Source organism: Octopus bimaculoides, chromosome 6 (assembly GCF_046866305.1).
Source record: "Octopus bimaculoides isolate indiv1 chromosome 6, ASM4686630v1, whole genome shotgun sequence".
NCBI classification, from domain to species: domain Eukaryota; kingdom Metazoa; phylum Mollusca; class Cephalopoda; order Octopoda; family Octopodidae; genus Octopus; species Octopus bimaculoides.
In genome coordinates, this window is record NC_142933.1 from 25,271,800 (window position 1) to 25,294,299 (window position 22,500).

The 22,500-nt window shown below is 36.9% G+C and overlaps 1 protein-coding gene across 4 annotated transcripts in view; it reads right to left on the reverse strand.

Annotated features, from left to right (window-relative positions):
- LOC106873305 (rho guanine nucleotide exchange factor 10) overlaps positions 1-22,500 on the reverse strand; it is a 170,300-nt gene that overhangs the window by 11,424 nt on the left and 136,376 nt on the right. For all 4 annotated transcript variants that reach the window (XM_089353614.1, XM_089353615.1, XM_089353616.1 and 1 more), the window contains 10 exons: positions 21,051-21,224; positions 18,685-18,801; positions 16,860-16,952; positions 15,523-15,729; positions 12,628-12,701; positions 10,952-11,097; positions 10,137-10,252; positions 8,152-8,270; positions 6,888-6,979; positions 2,418-2,536 (listed from right to left, as the gene is read on the reverse strand). In XM_089353614.1, the coding sequence (XP_089209740.1) occupies positions 2,418-2,536; positions 6,888-6,979; positions 8,152-8,270; positions 10,137-10,252; positions 10,952-11,097; positions 12,628-12,701; positions 15,523-15,729; positions 16,860-16,952; positions 18,685-18,801; positions 21,051-21,224 (1,257 nt within the window). The remainder of the gene's footprint in view (positions 1-2,417; positions 2,537-6,887; positions 6,980-8,151; positions 8,271-10,136; positions 10,253-10,951; positions 11,098-12,627; positions 12,702-15,522; positions 15,730-16,859; positions 16,953-18,684; positions 18,802-21,050; positions 21,225-22,500) is intronic.

Consider the following 22,500-nt stretch of genomic DNA (forward strand, 5'->3'; position numbering starts at 1 on the left):
AGCCAGACAGATAGATAGATAGATAGATAGATAGATAGATAGATAGATAGATAGATAGATAGATAGATAGATAGATAGATAGATAGAGTGATTAATCAATTGATTGATTCATTCATTGAGTGAGTGAGTGAGTGATTGATTGCCTCTTCAATACTGTCCATGTGGATTTTTATATCTTCTCAAGAATCAAATATTTCAGAAAAATATAATATTTTATCATATAATTTTCAAAATAACTGGAATTTCCATATGTATTGCTAAGGCAATGACCGAAACCTTTGGTATTATGTCATACTTGAGAAGAAGACCTATCAAGCCAAGCAAAATCGCAGTCGTGGCAGAAACTGGTGTCATGAAAATGGCACCCATGCCAGTGGCACGTAAAAGCACCCATTACACTCTTGGAGTGGTTGCCATTAGGAAGGCATCAAGCCATAGAAAACCATGCCAAATCAGACTGGAGTCTAATGCAGCCTTCCAGCTTACCAACCCTGGTCAAACCATCCAACCCATGCCAGCATGGACAACAGACGTTAAATGGTGATGATGATGATGATGATGATGATGATTAAAAAGGTGACGAGCTGGCAGAATCATTAGCACACTGGGCAAAATGCTTAACAGTATTTCATTCATCTTTACATTCTGAGTTCAAATTCTGCCAAGGTCGACTTTGCTTTTCATTCTTTCAGAGTTGATAAATTAAGTACCAGTGAGACATTGGTAATTGACTAGTCCCCTCTCGATGTAATTCACTAGTCCCCTCTCACAAAATTTCAGGCCTTGTGTCTTTAGTAGAAGGGATTATTATTACTATTATGGCTGTGTGATGAAGAAGCTTACTTCTCAACAATGTGGTTTGAGTTTCAGCCCCGCTGCATGGCACCTTGGGTAAGTGTCTTTTGCTATAGCCCCAGGCTGACCAATGACTTTGGAGTGAATTTAGAAGACAAAAACTGTGTGGAAACCCAGTGTCAATGTATGTTACCATCATTATCATTATTATTTAACATCCATATACCATTCTGGCATAATTTGAATGGTTCAACAAGATCAGTTAGCTAGAAGGCTGTGTTTGGCTCCAATGCTAGCTTTGGCTAGGTTTCTATGGCTAGATGCTCTCCAATAAAGAGCCCCACTGATCATAAATGACCATGGGATTGCACCTAGAAAGTTACCCTCTGAGGCACAAGTCCAGGCAAGGTTGTTTATGGAAGACCAGCAGTCATCTATGCATACCAACCTCTTCTCTCCATGCCACCAATGTTATCCAAGCGAAAAGTAAAGGCTGATACAGCTTGGCACGAGTGACGTGGCAACTCATTTCTACAGCTGAGTGAACTGGAGTAATGTGAAATAAAATGTCTTATCCAAGAACACAACACACAACCCAGTCCAGGATGCGAACTCACTACCACATGATTGTGAGCCCAAAGCTCTAACTACTGAGCAATATACCTTCTGTTCACATATATATATATAGATATATACATACATGCATCCTCCTCATAATCATCATTTAATGTCTGGTTACCATATTGGCATAGGTTGGATGGTTTGACCAGAGCTGACAAACCGGAGAGCTGCACCAGGTTCCTGTCTGATTTTGCATGGTTTCTACAGCTGGATGCCCTTCCTAACAACAACCATTTTAAAGAGTGTGTTTGGTGCTTTTACATGACACCACACAAGCATGACCAAGATGTGTGGCCTTAGCACTTTTGCTATGGAGTACTGGTCTTCCTGAGTATAGCAAGGTGCCAGGTATCTTGGTCCTTTGTCATCTTGTCTGAAAGGTTCAGCGTTCTGAGATCATCTTTCAGTACTTTCTCCAATGTCTCCCAGAGTCTCCCTCTTCTACATGTTCCATCAACTGTGAGAGCTTGACACTTCTTTAAGGAGCTGTCAGCACATACATACATACATACATACATACATACATACATACATACATACATATGTGTGCATGTGAGTGTAAATATATATATGCATGTGTGTGTGTGTCTTTGTGTTTGACCTCCAGCACCACAACCATTTGACAACCAGGGTTGGTTTGTTTATAGCCCTTTCCCTTAACTTAGCTATTCAGAAAAGGAGTCTGATAACATTAATTACCAGACTTTAAATTTCTAAATAATGTAAAAATTGGGGTTGATTTTTTAAAATTTAACCAAACTCTTCAAAGAAGTATCCCACCATAGCTACAGACCAATGGCTGAAAGAAAGAAAAGAATACAAAAGAATGGAAGAATATAAGAATATAAGAACAAACAGATGATATAGGAAGGTTGAGCTTTGTATGAAGTAGAGAGAAATTGTAGTTTGTAGTACATTGTATGTTGTTTGGAGCTAGGATGAGGAGTAGGTTAAATGTAAGATAGACACAAGGAGTAAATGTCCAAGCATGTTGGTCTTACCTGACTCATGTGGGTTGACACGTCAATGGCTAAGGAACTAACATGGAAGGCAGAAAGGCTCTCGGTCAGCTGATCAGTGTTTAAAACTGGTACATCCCAGCCAGGTTGGTTTTGAGGACCTAGAGAGAAGAAAGGGAGATATGTACATATACGTATGAGTGCGTGTGTGTGTGTGTGTGTATGTGTGTGTGTGTACATATACATATATATATATATATATATATATATTCATTAGAAATGTAGAGACGCCTATAATAGGACATCTACTCGCTAGAAATAGCAGCAAAAATACTACATACCACAAAAGTTAGGGATAATTTCGAAAGGAAATGAAAAATAAAAACTTTTACCAATCTATATTCTGTACCATGGTTTCAAGTCAATTTTAGTAAGATAAAGATTATATCTTACAAGGTCGGACTATCGTCAGCAGAATTGACCAGACAACATATGAAGCACGAATCAGTACGCAGCATGGTTCTTGTTCTTATGTCTAATTTTTCAAAATATACCGCGTATTTACGCGGTATATAAATACGCGGTATATTTTGAAAAATTAGACATAAGAACACGAACCATGTTGCGTACTGATTCGTGCTTCATATGTTGTCTGGTCAATTCTGCTGACGATAGTCCGACCTTGTAAGATATAATCTTTATCTTACTAAAATTGACTTGAAACCATGGTACAGAATATAGATTGGTAAAAGTTTTTATTTTTCATTTCCTTTCGAAATTATCCCTAACTTTTGTGGTATGTAGTATTTTTGCTGCTATTTCTAGCGAGTAGATGTCCTATTATAGGCGTCTCTTCATTTCTAATGAATAATACATAGTCTATTGACTGTTTTTTTACTCTCGCTAGACCACTGGTGGTAAATAAAATTTCTAAAATTTTCTTTACTACCCTATAATTTATTAATATATATATATATATATATATATATATATATATATATATATATATATATATATGTTTATATGTATATATATATATACATATATGCATACACATATATATATGTATATGTATGTGTGTATATATGTGTATGTATGGGTATATATACATATATATATATATATATATATATATATATATATATACATACATATATATATATATATATATATATATATATATATATATATATATATATATATATATATATATATATATATATATATATATATATATATATATATAGGTAGATAGATGTAAATATACTTAAATATGTCTCTCTCTCTCTCTCTCTCTCTCTATATATATATATATATATACACACATACATACATACACAAATACATATATATATATATACATCATACATACATATATACATGTATATGTATATATAAATGTGTGCGCAAAAGATTTTGTGTTACAAGTTTACTTCAAATGTATTTCACAGGAGAAATGAAGCCTACCGATGAATCGTTATTTTCTCACATTAACAAATAAATAAAAATAGAAAATAATAAAACCTTGAAATTATTGAATCTTAAACATGTTTGTGCTCTACTTTATTAAAGTAGCCATCAGCAGTTTTCCTTGTGCAGTTAATATGTGTCCTCCTCCAACTTACCTATAATTTTTCTTCTTTTCTCTTCCTCAACATCCCTGTAAAATTTAATACATTCACCCCTTCCCCTTTCCTTAACTTGCTGCTTTGTATAACCACAAACCTGATACTTTCTTATTCACTTTCACACTCCCACCTCATAAATACATGATTTCTTTGTAGTGCTATTACATCTAAATATATACACAGTTATCTTAGTTAAGCGCACGTTCTTCGTCTCACTACCACTTCTTTGTTTATGCTATAAGGCCAAAATTATTTTAGAAGAAAGACAAATATAGGTTACAATATATATCACTCTCATCATCATCATCATCATTTAACATCCATTTTCCATGCTGGCATAGGCTGGACAGCTTGACAAGAGCTAGCTAGCTGAAGAACTGCCCAGGCTCCATGCCTGTCTTTGGCATGTTTTCTACAGCAGGATGCCCTACCTAATGCAAACCACTTTACAAAGTGTACTGGGTACTCTCATGCAGCTCTGGCATGGGGGCTTTTACATGGTGCCAGAACCCATCTTGCATAAACTCACAAGGAATGAAGCCATTATGCTCTGATGGATGTGTAATGTCAGTGTGCATACTAGACAGAGTGTAAGTACCTTGAGAGAAAAGTTAGACCTAAGAAGTATCACTTGTGGTGTGCAAGAGAGATGATTGCGCTGGTATGGACATATGGTGAGAATGGATGAGGATAGCTGCGTGAAAAAGTGCCACACCCTAGCGGTTGAGGGAACCTGTGGAAGAGGTAGACCCAAGAAGACCTGGCATGAGGTGGTGAAGCACGACCTTCGAAAATTTGACCTCACCGAGGCAATGACTTGTGACCGAGACCTTTGGAAATATGCTGTGCGTGAGAAGACCCGGCAAGCCAAGTGAGGCCACAATCCAAGGCCTCTGCCAGGGGTGTAGCCAGCCCACTTATGTGTACCTTTCCTTCATTGGACACTAAACTCCGCTTGCGAAGACCTGTTGAGGCAAGTGAAATCGAAATCGAACCAAATTCGATGATTGGCATCCATGCCAACTCTCCTTCGTTGGACACTAAACTCAGCTTGCAAAGACCTGTTGGGGCAAGTGAAAGCGAAATCGTGATGGCACCTGTACCAGTGGAGCGCTAAGAGCACCGTCCATGCGTGATCGTTGCCAGAACAGCTGTCTGGCTTCCATGCCAGTGGCACGTAAATAGCACCATTTGAGTGTGATCGTTACCAGCGTCGCTTTACTAGCACTTGTGCCGGTGGCACGTGAAAAGACATTCGAGCGAGGTCGTTGCCAGTGCCGCTGAACTGGCTCCTGTGCAGTGGCACGTAAAATGCACCATTTTGAGCATGGCCATTACCAGTACCGCCTGACTGGCCTTCGTACCGGTGGCACATAAAAGTACCCACTACACTCTTGGAGTGGTTGGTGTTAGGAAGGGCATCCAGCTGTAGAAACTCTGCCAAATCAGATTGGAGCCTAGTGCAGCCATCCGGTTCACCAGTCCTCAGTCAAATCATCCAATCCATGCTAGCATGGAAAGCGGACGTTAAACGATGATGATGATGATGATGATACACATATATATGTATTTATTAATGTTTGCTTTTATGTGAAGTTATAATAAAAGCAATTTAGCATTGAACTGAATTATTCAAAACTTTTTAGCAGAGTACATATTTTTCTTTAGACTTTTACAAGTGGGGTAACTGTGACTTTCCAACCTGCCAACCTTCAACAGACTGTTCTATACTTTGTTTCATTTTGGCTTTTTATAGTTTTCAGCAAGTTGTTTTTCTGGGGTGTCTGGACCTACGTAAACAATAATCTCCACCCATTCTAGAAAATAAACTTGCTAAAAATTATATACCCGAGGCTGAAAATAGCACCCTGCTTTGTGTATTTATTTTTGTAGAGTGAAATGACAGTACGATCTAACAAAGAGTATATTCAAAATAACCAATGGAGAAACACAGTTTGCCCCTTTGATGAAGGAGAGTGATTACACAATATGTTGACAATATCATCTCATCAATGTATTACGGGTGTTTAAAGCATGTTGAAACAATTGTAGTGATATGAAATAAAGAATGTTGTTCGATCCATTTTCTCTTATTCATCTCCTTATATACATGTGTGTGTGTGTGTGTGTGTGTGTATATGTGTGAGTATGTGTGTGTGTTTGTGTGTGTGTGAGTATGTGTGTATGTGTGTGTGTGCATGTATGTATGTATAAATGATTTCCACTCAAGGTGTAGAGTGGTGTAATCCGAATGAACAGGAACAGTAATCCAGAGGTACAAGAATTCCAGGAATTAGGTATCTCCAAAGTCAGTCAGAAGGCTGAGGTCCATGTGAGCGGGCGGTATATAGTCAATCCAAACAATGCGAGGATGTGGTACAAGTACAGTGTTATTGGACGCTCAGGAAAGGAAAGAAAAGAAAGAGGATTTCACGTTTTGAGCTGAGCTCTTCATCAGAAATATAGAAAAAGTCCAAAGAAGGGAAGACGGAGAAAGAAAATCGCCAACGATGTGACTGCGTGTGCATCGTTGACAATTTTCTTTCTCCGTCTTCCCTTCTTTGGACTTTTTCTATATTTCTGATGAAGAGCTCCGCTCAAAACGTGAAATCCTCTTTTCTTTTCTTTCCTTTCCTGAGCGTCCAATAACACTGTACTTTTTCCATGTCCTCACATTGTTGTTTGTTTTTGCTTGTTCATTTTTGGATTGATTATATATATATATATATATATATATATATATATATATATATATATGTGTGTGTGTGTATATACATGTGTGTGTGTGTGTGTGTAAATATAAATGTGGATATATATATATATATATATATATATATATATATATATATATATAAATAAGCAGATAAAGTGTGATTTTTCATACTTAATGCTAATTTGGCAATGGCCAAATCCAGGCACCAATGTTGCTTCATTGTTGGAGTCCATGTCTGGAAAACTTCACAAACTTTTCCTGATCTGAAACAAAACAAAATTGAAATCTAAATAAATTGAAACATACACAATAACAACAATAAAACAAAACCAAATTTGAAGGTCATCAACCCAGCTTCCTTTCTTTCTTTTACATAATCAGAATTGTATTTGACTCAATTGAAGAGTCTATGATAATAAACACGAAATTTTGTCTGTCCATCCATCCAATTCATCTATCCATCCATCCACGATAAGCGTAACATGATTCACAGTTGACCATTACCATATTACCCTGGAACAGTGATGATGATGATGATGATATTCATCATCATCAGCATCATCAACATTTAATGTCTGTTTTCCATGCTAGCATGGATTGGACAGCATGACAGGAACTGGTAAGGCAAGTGGCCACATCGGTTTCATAGTCTGTTTTGGCTTGGTTTCTATGGCTTCATGCCCTTCCTGTTAACAACCACTCCACAGAGTGTACTGGATGCTTTTCACATGGCACTATTACCAGTGCTTTTTAAGTGGCACCAGCACCCATACCAATGTTTTTTACATGGCACCTTGGTTTAGGATCTCATATGATCAATAAATCAATAATAAACAAGGTCTCATGTGCTGTTTTGGGATTTAGGGGTCAAGCCATTTTTTCATATAGCATTTTAGAGACTCCATCAACAGACTGTTTAAAATTTGAATAGGAACAAGAGTCCTTCATCCTTGACAGCAGCATCATTTTCACCAAATGTGACGAAGAATTAAAGAGAAAAAATTAATAAATATAGGCGCAGGAGTGGCTGTGTAGTAAGTAGCTTGCTTACCAACCACATGGTTCCCGGGTTCAGTCCTACTGCGTGGCACCTTCGGCAAGTGTCTTCTACTATAGCCTCGAGCTGACCAAAGCCTTGTGAGTGGATTTGGTCGATGGAAACTGAAAGAAGCCCATCGTATATATGTATATAGATGATGTATGTGTGTTTGTGTGTCTGTCCCCCCAACATCACTTGACAACCGATGCTGGTATGTTTACGTCCCTGTAACTTAGCAGTTCAGCAAAAAGAGACCGATAGAATAAGTACAAGGCTTACAAAAGAATAAGTCCTGGGGTCAATTTGCTCGACTAAAGGCGGTGCTCCAGCATGGCCGCAGTCAAATGACTGAAAGCAGTAAAAGAGTAAATGAGTAATAAAAGACTTTAGACCTACTTGTCAGGAATCTCCAGTTCTATGATACAGTTATTCACAAGCTGGACTTGTTCAGTTTGGACTTGAATTCGGCGCTGAAGGTCACTCAATATACCATTGATTAACTCTTCGTTAAGGACCTGGTGGATGTAGACGCATAACAACAATAGTTACTGGTTAATGACTGAGTTAACAACAAGAGAGCAAAACAATTGTGAGTGAGGTGGGGTATTAGTGGCTGGGTGACTGTGTGGGCAAGAGAGAGGGAGAGTGTGTGTGTTTGTGTGTAAGATAGAGAAAGCATGTGTGTATAAGAGAGAGAGAGAGAGAGAGAGAGAGTTTGTATTAGAGATAGTATGTGTAAGAGAGAGAAAGAGAATAAGAGATAGAATATGTGTAAAAGAGAGAGAAAGAGTGTGTGTGTGTGTATAAGATAGAGAAAATGAGTGTGTATTAGAGATTGAGAGAGACAGTTTGTATAAGAGAGAGTATGTGTAAGAGAGAGAAAGAGAATGAGAAAGAGAGGGAGAGAGGGAGAGAAAGAGAGTAGAAGAGAGAAAAATAGGAAAGAGTGGGAGGAAGAGAGAGTGTGTGTGTGTGAGCACATGAGAGTAATTGTGCCTGAGTAACAGAGTGTATATGAGTGGGAGAGAAAGAAAAAATGTGTGTGTATGGGTGTGGGGGAGGTGAGAGAGAGAGAGAGACAGACAGACAGATAGACAGAACAATAGTTACAGATATCATGTTTCCAGGATTCATTTACTGGATTCAGTCATTGAAATTTGGCTATGCAGGGGTACAGTCTTAAGATTTGTGAGTGATGTAGGTTTATAACGAAAGACAAATGGCCAAAATGCTTTGTGGAGAGAACCAACTTGAAGCCTTATAACTGCAAAACAAACTTGTCAAACACGCAGCTACATATGAACTTTTAATGTATTATAGCAGGCAATTTTATAGTAGACAGTATTATAGTAAACAATGTATTAGACAATCACATGACAACTTGAGAAATAATACACATTGTGTGTTAGGCTCATTGTGTTACAGTGTGAGACAGGAACAAGAAAGGAACATTCATGCCGTGGCTTTATTTCTGCCAATCTTCCCACAAACCATCCAATGGATTTGATAAGAAGAAATGAGAGACAATCATTTGCATCATATGATAGCTTGAGTGATGATACAAGGTTATGCATTCGGCTCAATGTTCTGTAGGAAAAGACAATCACATCATATGCACACTCAAGGGATGAGTCAAGGTTATGTATTAGGTCAGCATTTCTCAACCTTGTGTAACCCTTAAAATAAATTACATGTCTCAAGAAACCCCTGCACAAAAAAATTATATACCATACCTTTTTCATATTTTTTGCATCATAAGTCACATGATAAATGTCATATATATGTACCAGTGGAGCGTCCGAGCGTGATCATTGCCAGAGCAACTGTCTGGCTTCCATGCCAGTGGCACGTAATTAACATCATTTGAGCGTGCTCGTTACCAGTGTCACCTTACTGGCACTTCTGCCGGTGGCACATGAAAACACATTCGAGCAAGGTTGTTGCCAGTGCTGCTGGACTGGCTCCTGTGCAGGTGGCATGTAAAAAACACCATTTCGAGCGTGGCTGTTGCCAGTACCATCTGACTGGCCTTCGTGCCAGTAGCACGTAAAAGCACCCACTACACTCTCAGAGTGGTTGGCATTAGTAAGGGCATCCAGCTGTAGAAACTCTGCCAAATCAGACTGGAGCCTGGTGCAGCCTTCTGGCTCACCAGTCCTCAGTCAAACTGTCCAACCTATGCCAGTATGGAAGGCAGACATTAAACGATGATGATGATAATGATATATATTATGACGATCATGAAGTTAGCATTAGCTTATCTCACTCTTTCTTGCAGAAACCCTAGGGACCTTTTGCGGAACCCTAGGGTTCTGGGAAACCCCGGTTGAGAAACGTTGCATTAAGTTCAGTGCTTTTACAGGGAGAAAAGTATGACTTACTTCATATGTTAGTTTGAGGGACGAAGCAAGGTTGTGCATTTGGCTCCATATACTATAATCGTGATTCATTGCATAGATCTCTTCATAAATGTCTTCTACATTTTTACTTTTAGAGTCTGAAATTTTAATAAACAAATTAATAAACAGACAGACAGATAAAGAGATAAATAGACTGAAAGGTTGGGATAGAGGAAGAAAGAGTGAAAGAAAAACAATTGTTGACAGCAAACGACAGAGAACAAGAGAAACAGAGAGAGACAGAGAAAGAGAAGCAAACTGAGAAAGGGAGTGAGAGAAAGAAAGAAAGAGAAAGAGAAGATAGATTAACCTACCTTCGAGTTCGTTCAATAAGTGAGACTTAAGTATCACTCAATAAGCTTAGCTACCTTCAGTTATCATGCAACAGAATAATCTGTCCTCAAGTATAACTTAGTAAGCTAAGCTACCATTAAGTATCTCTCAACAAGCTAAACTACCTTCAAGTATCACTCAACAAAATAATATACTCTCAAGTATCACTCAACAAGTATCACTACTGTTAAGTTTCATTCAACAAGATAATCCACCCTCAAGTGTCACTCAACAAGCTCAGTTATCTTCAAGCTACTCTCATGCATCACTCAACAAAACCAGTAGCATTCAACAGTAACATCTGAACTATATTCAAGTATCACTCAACAAATTAAGCTACTCTCATGTATCACTCAACAGGCTACCCTCAAGGGTTGCTCCAGAGGTTAAGCTATTCTTACGTTCTTCAAAAAAACTCAGATATTTGTAGTGCCAAATGAGGTGGGGTATCACCAAAACCTTACCAATTCTTTGGAAGCCATATGGTTCTGTCAGTGTATATGGAGATTTCATCTTGGGTAGCATGCTACAGCTGGACTTTAGCCGTACATCCTGTAAAGGGACAGTCCACTTGTGTTTGTACCGTTCAATGAGCTCACCATCTCTTTCACTGTAATCAAATACATCCATTATTATTATTAAGAAATGATTATGATCAATTAATAACAATAATATATATATATATATATATATATATATATACACACATATATATATTGCTAAATACACAAGTTTTTTTTATTTTCTCTCTGTTTATTTTCTCTTATTCCTTTCTGTTGAAGAGCATAGGCTCGAAATGTAAAAGGCTTTCTCACTTTCCCGAGTGTCTAATTAATACACCTTGTTGTTCATACATCTGTCTTCGTCATTTGTATGTCTGTAAATTGAAACTATATATATATATATATATATATATATATATGTCTCTCCTTGTTTCTTTCTGTGTTCCTTTCTGTGGAAGTGCTTTAAATATATATATATATATATATAGCTCAGATGGGGCTGTGTGGTAAGAAGCTTGCTTCCCAACAACATAGTTTGAGGTTTAGTCCCACTGTATGGTACTCTAGACAAGTGTTTTCTACTATAGCCTTGGGCCAACCAAAGCCTTGTTAGTGGATTTAGTAGATGGAAACTGAAAGAAGCCCATTGTATACATATATATATAAAACTGCTAAGTTACGGGGACAAACACACCAACACCAGTTGAGAAGTGGTAATAGGGGAGACAAACATAGACGCAAAGACACACAGATATATACATACATGATGATGATGATGATGATGTATGCATATATCTGTGTGTGTGTCTTTGTGTCTGTGCTTGTCTCCCTATCACCACTTGCCAACCGGTGTTGGTGTGTTTATGTCCCTGTAACTTAGCAGTTTGGCAAAAGAGACCAATAGAATAAGTACTAGGCTTAAAAAATAAGTCCTGGAGTTGATTTGTTTGACTAAAATCCTTCAAGACTCTGGATCAGCTTGAAAAATTGTTAAGATATTAACATATTTTTTCTTAACATGAAACCAACAGTAGCCATCATACACAAATAAAGAAATTTTATCCACCAATGTAGTGGCTGTTGAGCACTCATTCTTATTGGTTGACATTTATGTGTGTGTGTGTGTGTGTGTGTGTGTGTGTGTGTGTGTGTGTGTCAGTGTGTGTGTGTGTGTCAGTGTGTGTGTGTGTGTGTGTGTGTGTGTTAATGTGTGTGCATCAGTGTGTATGTCAGTGTGTGCATGTCAGTGTATTAGTGTATGTGTGTGTGTGTGTGGATGGGAAGCAAAATTATTACAACAAATCTACCCCTACATTTATCAAGAAATTTTTTTAAAAACATTTTTTAATAGATGTGAGTGTGAATATGTGTGTGTGTGTTTGTATGCATGTATGTGCATACACACACACATACACACACACACATACACACAACTCCAAAGAGGGACTCTCTTGGTCATTATAACTGAAGGAAATTGAAGTCAAATTTCCTTCAAATCCCATTCAACCATTTGAAAAAGGACACATTAGGACATTATGATTATGGTTGTTTATACCTTTGATCACAGATGTACTGGATCAAGATTAACCCAGGATTAAACATTAGCATCAACGAGTATAACATCTGCATACACATACCTTTCCTGCACCTTGATGCACACAAGTGCATCATTCAGCATTATTAACCGCCGTTTCTTTGTGCAATTATTCACCTATAAAAACAAAGGAGAAAGAATACATGAATTAATTAACATAAATTGAATATTTGAGAGTGGGAAGTACATAACTGCTAAAAGAAGTAAGAGAAGAGTGAATAGATCAGCATAAATTAGAGCTAAGAAGGTTAGAGGATACACAATTCTAAGTGGGAGAATGGAAAATATTAATGAACTAGTATGAATTAAAGTTAATGGACTGGGAATTATGTCACTGTATAATATAATAAGTGATATAAGATATAGTGAGAGTTTGTGAATAAATTAATGGTAAGGTGAGAGGGTAAATAGGAAACAATGAGATGAAGAAAAGGAATGCATAATTTAGCATAAATTAAAGCTAAGTTGGAGTAAATATTTGAATGATTAATTAACAGTGAGGAGTCACAGCTAGCTAGGTGAATAGAGAGGTGAGCTACTGGCTGAAGGAGCCACAGTTCATTATCTGTCACAAATGGTACATGAGTACAACTGTTTGATGTATGTGTATGTGTATATATATATATATTATATATTATATATACATCACCCATGCTAGCATGGAAGATGGACGTTAAATGATGATGATGATGATGATGAAGATGATGATGATGAGGATTATTGATGATGATGAGATATATATATTCACACATACATAATTATAGGTGTATGTGTGTGTGCTTATGTGTGTGTATGTGTGAGTGTGTGTATGTGTGTGTGAGTGTGTTATTTCTTTACTACCCACAAGGGGCTACACACAGAGGGGACAAACAAGGACAGACGAACGGATTAAGTCAATTATATCGACTCCAGTGAATAACTGGTACTTATTTAATCGACTCCGAAAGGATGAAAGGCAAAGTCGACCTCGGCGGAATTTCAACTCAGAACGTAAAGACACAAAATACTGCTAAGCATTTTGCCCGGCGTGCTAACGTTTCTGCCAGCTCACTGCCTTTGTGTGTATATGATTGAGTGTGTGTGTGTGTGTGTGTGTGTATGTGTGTGTGTGTGTGTGCCTCCCTTTCCCTTTCTCTCTCTCTCTGGTCAAGTAACCATGTACCTTCTTTCTCTACAGCAGGACAGCTGTTTCTGCCTCACTGTCTCTCCGTCACACTTGAACCTTTCATCATCTGACCCAAGGTCACCTTTTCTAATGCCCCCTCTCCTCTCAAAGGATCTCTGTCTTCCTCTTCCAATGCCCCTCTCTCCTCTCTCAAAAGATCTTTGTCTTGCATGTTACTTGGTGACCCTGCCAGTGCTTGGTGCCACACAAAAAGCATCCTGTTCACACCGTTAAATGGCTGGCATTTGGAAAGGCATCCAGCAGTAAAAACTATGCCAAAACTGACCCCGCCTGTGCTTGTTTCATGTAAAAAGCACTCTGTCCACTTCGGTGGGTTGGTGTCTGGAAGAGCATCCAGTTGTAAAAACCATGCCGAAACAGACACAGAAGTCTGGTATAGGCTCATTCTTGACCACCTCCTGTCAAACCAACCAACCCATGCTAGTATGGAAGGCGGATCTTAAATGATGATGATGAGGATGATCACACACACACACACACACATATATATATATAGGTTATGAGAGGTAATGGTGTCAAGAAGACCCAAAGGTGTCAGACAATGCTGAGTAAGTGCTATGGACAGACTATAGTTAAGCACCAGGTTCGGTGATTAAGTGAATGAGGAGTCCAACGTAGGTCATATATCAGCATATGCATATATATAAAAAATTAACAGAATGACATAAAAATCCAAGGCTGTGAAAGATTTCAGAACATTTATAAATAGAAGGTCTTACAGCTGTTTCCATGACATTTTATATATCCCTTCATCAGAGATGGTGTGAGAAAATGGTCAAGCAATAGTTATTCTAGAGAAAATATGAAATAGAGAGTGAAGTGGTGGAATGAAAATAGACGTGAGATATGCAGGGATATTGCATCTGCAGTTCCATTGTTTGGGCAGAATGGTATACAGAACTTACACACAAGGTACAGGAATCTTATATGTATATCATTGTGCCTAAATAATGGAACTGCAGATACAATATTCCTGCATATCTCACGTCTATTTTCATTCCTCCACTTCACTCTCTATTTCATGTCTTATCTAAAATAACTATTGCTTAACCATTTTCTCACACCGTCTCTGATGAAGGGATATATAAAATATCATGGAAACAGCTGTAAGATCTTCTCTTTATAAATGTTCTGGATTTATATATATATATATATATATATACATTATTTAAAAGCAGCAGAAATATAACAAAAGGCTGTTACTCGGAGTTTCACCTTCCCGTTCATCAGACAGTTTTGTTAGAAATACCTCTGGTATTTGAGTACTCTTTTTTCCACCTTGTTGCACATTTTATATGCTTACTCCAGTATATATATATATATATATATATATATGTGTGTGTGTGTGTGTGTGTGTGTGTGTGTCTGTATATAAAAGAGACCACTAAGTGGACTGCAAATGTGCTAGAAGAAGATCACCAAAAAGTTCTCAAAGAAAATTTAGCAAAGCAAAAATATACGGGCGAGACTAGTGAAAATTATAGAATAATTAATATCCTATTTTTTACCCTACTATATATATATATATATATAGATATATATATCATCATCATCATCATCATCATCATTTAACGTCCGCTTTCCATGCTAGCATGGGTTGGACGATTTGACTGAAGACTGGTGATCCAGATGGCTACACCAGGCTATTTATATATATATATATATATATATATATATATATATATATATATATATATATATATATATATATATATATATATATATCAGCATCAACAACAACAACAAACTTACGATATGAAACATGTCATCTTCACGGATCAAGAAGGAGTTATGGAAAGCGGACATTCGAATCTTCACCGATAGTTGTTTGGCTGCAAATTTCTTCTCACTCTCTCGTTTCCGATCATTCAATTTGAGAGCCAGATTCTCCAGGATGGTCACAGCAAGCTGGAGGGCCTTTCGGTCTTCATGACCCTTGGGTGTGTATTTAAGCAGATCCTGACATGAAGAAACAACAAAGTGAATATTGATAATGATTAACATGTTAATCCTTCTATACAACTACATAATTTGGCAAAGGGAGCCTCTAAGTAACCATTCAGACTGCTAATGTAATCCGAGAAGCATTATGCCTGAAATCAAAGTAGAATGGTCAGGGCTTTGATCATAAGATCTATTGACCTAGGGCTAATCAACAAAAATTATTATCTTCATCAATTTTATCCTCATCATCGTCATTATTATAATGAACTAACAAGCAAGCCTCTATGTAGCCTATGAAGTTGCTAGAAATAATAATCGAATTTTCCTCAAATTATACTGTATTTTATTGAAATAGAAGAGGGCTATGCTGGATAATGTTGTCTTAGATATATTGCATTTGAAAAAAAAGTAATTAAGAGATGGTCAGAATTGGAGAGTCTGTTCAATTAGAGCCTTCATGAAATCACTCAATTTCAGAAATAGCAGCAAGTCTCTCTGAAGTCCTTTCCTACTTTTTTAATATAGAAACATTGCATTTGAAACAAAGATAGGTTGGTCAAGTCAGGAATGCTCTTTAACTAGAGGTTTGGTGGAGGTCAGTACTGACTCTGGGCTACAGCTCTGGTGGGGATGGTGTTTATGTAGTTGCGTAACTCATAGAATCAAGACTTCAATGATGTGATTGCTTATATATTTATAGTGACATTGTAGGGTAGGTATGAGAGACTGGATCTAGTGAGTTTGAAATAAAACAGGTAGAATATTTGGGCCTGATGTGGTCAGCTTAAATACTAAAGGATTAAGTGCACAATTTGCTCCTGGTCTTGGAAATGAACCCATGAACTTAGAAACAAGAGCCGAACATGCTAACCAAAAGGCTACACACTTTCATTAAACAACAACAAAAACAACTACTACAACTAGCACCACCGCCGCCACTGCCACCACGACCACGACCACCACCTACTACTGCTACTGTTACTACTACTACTACTACTGCTGCTGCTGCTACTACTACTACTACTACTGCTACTACTACTACTGCTGCTGCTGCTGCTGCTGCTGCTACTACTACTACTACTACTACAACTACTACTACTACTAAACAGAAGCTATCAAAGACATCTCAATGGAAAATTCCTTACCTGAAGGCACATGATAAACTGTGGGAATCTTTGAATTGGCTTCACCATCAGGGCAAATATTGACAGACGGTCTAGACTACTGGTTTCCTTTTGCTATAAAAGATCAAACAGATATTTCTTATAATTAGCTGGTTGATTAATAATTAAAACAGAATTCATCAATGTACATATCAACATCATTTCAAACTAAGTGGGATCGATCAAGTGAGGATTAATATACCATCTGTTTAAGGTGATGAGCTGGCAGGATCGTTGGCATGCCAGGCGAAATGCTTAGTGGTATTTCACCTGCCGTTATGTTCTGAGTTCAAATTCCACCGAGGTTGACTTTGCCTTTCATGCTTTTGGGGGTTGATCAAACAAGTACCAGTTATGCACTGGGGTCGATGTAATCGACTAAATCCCTTTCTCTGTCCTTGTTTGTCCCCTCTATGTTTAGCCCCCTGTGGGCAATAAAGAAATAAATATACCTTCTGTTTTTATGTATGTGTGTTTGTGTATGTGTGCATCTGTGTGCATATGTGTGTGTGTGTGTGTGTGTGTGTGTGCATGGGTCTGTGTGTGTATGCATACAGGTAATCTAGTGCATGTGTTGCATGGAGTGATGTGTGTTTCATGTATTTGCGTGTGTATGTGTGTGTGTGGGTGTGTGTGCACATGCATGTGTGTGTGTCTGTGTGCATGTGTATGTGTGTGTGTGCATGTTTGCGTGTGTGCGTATGTGTGCATGCATATGAATGTGTGTACATGTGTGTGAGGTTATCACGTGTATGTGTGTTTGGGCAAATGCATGGGCTTGTGTGTATGTGTGTATGAGAGCATGTGTGTGTATGTGTACAGGTAATCTAGTGCATGTACTGTGTGGAGTGATGTGTCTTTCATGTATTTGTGTGTACACGTGTGTGAGTGTGTGTGTGTGTGTGTGTGTGTGTGTGTGTGTGTGTGCGTGTTTGTGCATATGGATGTGTGTATATGTGTGTGAGGCTATTGCTTGTTTATGTGTGCATGCAAATGCTAGAATGATGCAGTTGATGTGTGCTTGTCCAAGTGGTGTGTACACTTGTGTGTGTGTGTGTGTGTGTGTGTGTGTGTGTATGTGTGTGTGTGCGTGTGTGAACCATGGAAGCCATGCAAAAGCAGACAAAGGAGTCTGGTGCAGTTCTCCAGCTTCTCAACTCCTGTCAAACCACTTTTAGTGATGATGATGATGATGATGATTATAATGGTATATACTTACATTCTTTTATTCTTTTACTTGTTTCAGTCATTTGATTGTGGCCATGCTGGAGAATTGCTTAAAGGGTGTTAATCGAAGGAATGGACCTCAGGACATATTCTTTGTAAGCCTAGTACTTATTCTATCGGTCTCATTTGCCAAACCACTAGGTTGCGGGGACATAAACAAACCAGCATTGGTTGTCAAGCAATGGCAGGGGGACAACCACAAACACACACACAAATATATACATACATACATACATATATATATATATATATATATAGATATATATATATATATATGTATATATATATATATATATATATATATATATATATATATATATGTATATATATATATATATATATATATATATATATATATATATATATATATATATGTGTGTGTATATATATATATACATGCGATGGGCTTCTTTAGTTTCTGTCTACCAAATCCACTCGCAAGGCTTTGGTTAGCCAGAGGCTATAGTAGAAGACACTTGCCCAAGGTGCCCCACAGTGGGACTGAACCCAGAACCATGTGGTTGAGAAGCACCTGTATATATACTTATATACTTATATTTTAAAGTTAGAGTGAGCTTACTTTTAGGAAATCCCTGAATGACTGTCGAGTTCTCTGTAGCTTCTTGATATCTTCCATGGTGGCAGTAAAATTATTCACGTATACACTGTAAGCATCGAGTACCATTGACTTTGAGAACTGCAAACAGACAATAATGTATTAGGCTGGAAAGAAAGTTCTGTTGCATTTCAAGATGAGAAAAACAAATGTAAATGCTTTTTGGGACTTAATTGCTACATATATATATGTGATGATGATGGCCGTCTACTCGTGACCGAGGAAGACCATTGCCGACCTTCAGAAACATTGTGCGCTCTAGGACTAACTTAAAAAAAAAATTTTTTTTAAATATATATACTAAAAATGAAGAAAATATATACTAAAAATAAGACAAATATATATTTAAAATAAGATAAATATATATAGGGGAAAAAAAAAACGCACATATCGAGCAGAGGTCGGCAATGCCTGTGCTGAGTTTTAGGTCCAATGAGGCTTGCACAACCTCATAGTCCCTCTCCACTTTATTGACATTATCCAGAGACAAGCCGTAGCAAGATGTCTGGTGCCAATATGTGTCAGGTCACGTATGAGGCTCTCAGAAGTGCTACTGGTAACATGTAATCCAGTACAACCTGTTGCATGGTCGACATATATATATATATATATATATATATATATATATATATATATATATATATATATATACGCATGCATGCATACATACATACATAAAAAAAGACCTCTATCAGTCATGAACTACCATGGGATTTACACCTAGAAACTTACCCTATGAGGCACAAGTCCAGGCAAGGTTGTTTATGGAAGACCAGCAGTCGCCCATGCATATCAGCCTCCCCTCTCCACACCACCAGTGTTATCCAAGGGAAAGATAAAGGCCGATACAGCTTGGCACCAGCGGTGGCGCAACTCATTTCTACAGCTGAGTGAACTGGAGTAATGTGAAATAAAGTGTTTCACTCAAGAACACAACACATAGCCTAGTCTGGGAATCAAACTCACTACCTCATGATACTGAGCCTGACACTCTAACCACTGAGTCATCTGTCTTCTTCACAAAAATACATACATATATACATACATAAAAGGAATTTTCATCAGCATGACTCAAACTAATAGGAATGCACTCTGGTCCAACTTTGGAACTGCTAGCACCATTTTCCCTCCCCATGGATAACTTTCAAACCATTTTCTCTGTTCGTGGATTTACCTAATGAATACCTTGTTTTAATTGGATTTAATTGGATTTTTCATCTCTTTCTAAACATAATGAACCAAAAACATCCCAAGAAACTGTTATTCAGTTTTGTGATGTTAAAGGAAAAATATATTACTCTCCTGTTGGTATTCAAGGACTATTTTTTCCACTTTGTTTTGCGTTTATGTGCTTACTCATGTTTATGTATGTATGTATGTATGTATATGTATGTATATATATATATATATATATATATATATATATATATAAAGATTTACTTTTCATAATGAGATAAAAAAACCAAGGCTGTGTACACTATAGACATTTATAAATAGAAGGTCTTACAGCTGTTTCCAGGATATTTAATTCACTTCTGGAAACATGGGCATTTTGTTCCCAATCCTCAAGCAACCCTTATTCAAGGACCATTTGAGCAGGATGGGCGACTCAACCCGAAAAAAATTCTAACTGAATCTCTCCTGCAAGATCATGTGCTGTTTATCTTGATATGAGATCACCATGTTACGCGCATACGGTTGTGATGCATGTGCCTGGTGTACCTTTATCAGACGTGTAGTCATGATGGGTATACTGGGCTTTGTATATTTTACCCCAGTGTCACTTTGATGGCATGCACACTGTTCTCTCACTCAATAATAATAATAACAACAACAACAACAATAATAATAATAATAATAATAATAATAATAATAATAATAATAATAATATATCATATATATATAATATAATATATATATATATATAATATAATATATATATATATTTATATATATATATATATATATATATATATATATATATATATATATATATATAATATGATATAATATATATATATATTATATATATATTGTAATATTGTATTATATTATATATATATATTATATATGTATATATGTATATATTATATACATATATATACATACATATATATATATATATATATATATATATATATATATATATATATATATATATATATATATATATATATATATATATATATATATATATATATATATATTATAGAGGTAGATAGTTGGACATGCATAACACAAATACAAAGAACTATACCAATAAAACAATATTTTTTTTAAAATGAGGCAATATATTTCATCATGGCAGTAGACATGAATCAAACACACACCGATGCAATGAAGATGTCTCCAATGATATTTTCTTCCTGCCAGTCATTGACACGATTGGCCAGTTCGATCTGGAACATACGATGGTAGTTGAGTATCTCCCGTAACTTTTTCAGTGAACTTTTCACTTTAGATTTCTGCGAGTCAACAGCTTCCAGAATTGGAGTCTCATAGTCCTGAAACATCGAATAGAAGAGATATTAGATTAGAAAACTGGTGTACTATTTGTTATTGTTGATGATGATGTTGATGGAAGATTTGCCATGAGTGCCACTCCCAGAAATTCATCCTGCAGGACCAGTCTGTCAATCAAATGTGTTACTATGACACTGAAGTGTTTGAGGAAGGGAATTTGGCATAAGTGACCAGATCTGTGGAGCACAAAGAATTGGATTCTTCACTGAGCTCTCTTCACTCATGAGTCTCTCACCAAAAACAACATGGTATCGCTTTGGCACCTGCCCTATTTGCCAGATTTGGTACCTGCGGACTTCCATCTCTTCCCTAAGAGACAGAAGTTGTTGAGATCCAGAGCAAATCACAGAAGGTCCTCAACTTCCTTACAGAAAATGACTTTCAAACCATATTCCAAAAGTGGCAGGGATTCTGGGACAGGTGTATTTGCAGCACAAGGTGACTATTTCAAAAATGATATTAAAACTTAGATAAATAATGTTGAGAGATTTAAAAGGCCAAACAATGCAAATAGATTTTAAGATGCAGTAACGTAAACTAAAAGTAAGTTACCTGGTAATCTTTGGTCTTATATGTATCCAATACTTAAAATACCAACAAACAAATTAAAGTTACTATTGAAGCCAATGATAGAAATCTCGGCAACTTAAGAATTAAGGAAGCTTTGATTATCTATAAATTAAACCCACAAATAAATAATAGATTGGAGCTAAGTACACAATACATAAAATGACATACACACACAGGCATATTTACTACATATTAGAAATTGGTGAGCTGGCAGAAACGTTAGCACGCCGGGCGAAATGCTTAGCGGGATTTCGTCTGCCGCTACGTTCTGAGTTCAAATTCCGCCGAGGTCAACTTTGCCTTTCATCCTTTCGGGGTCGATTAAATAAGTACCAGTTACGCACTGGGGTCGATATAATCGACTTAATCCATTTGTCTGTCCTTGTTTGTCCCGTGTGTAGCCCCTTGTGGGTAGTAAAGAAATAACACAATAAACACACACAATGCCCGGTCTGGGAATTGAAACCGTGATCCTCCGACTTCAAGTCTGCTGCCTTAACCACTGGGCCATTGCACCTCCATATTAGAAAAGAGGTGATGAAAATCGATAAGTCAATAACTGACATCACTAACATTCACGAAGAAGAGAAACACTTGAAAATACAAATATAATCATAGAATTATTTTATCTCTGACAAAAAACATCTTACCAAGGACAGTTCTTTTTTAACCCTGAAGAAGAGACTT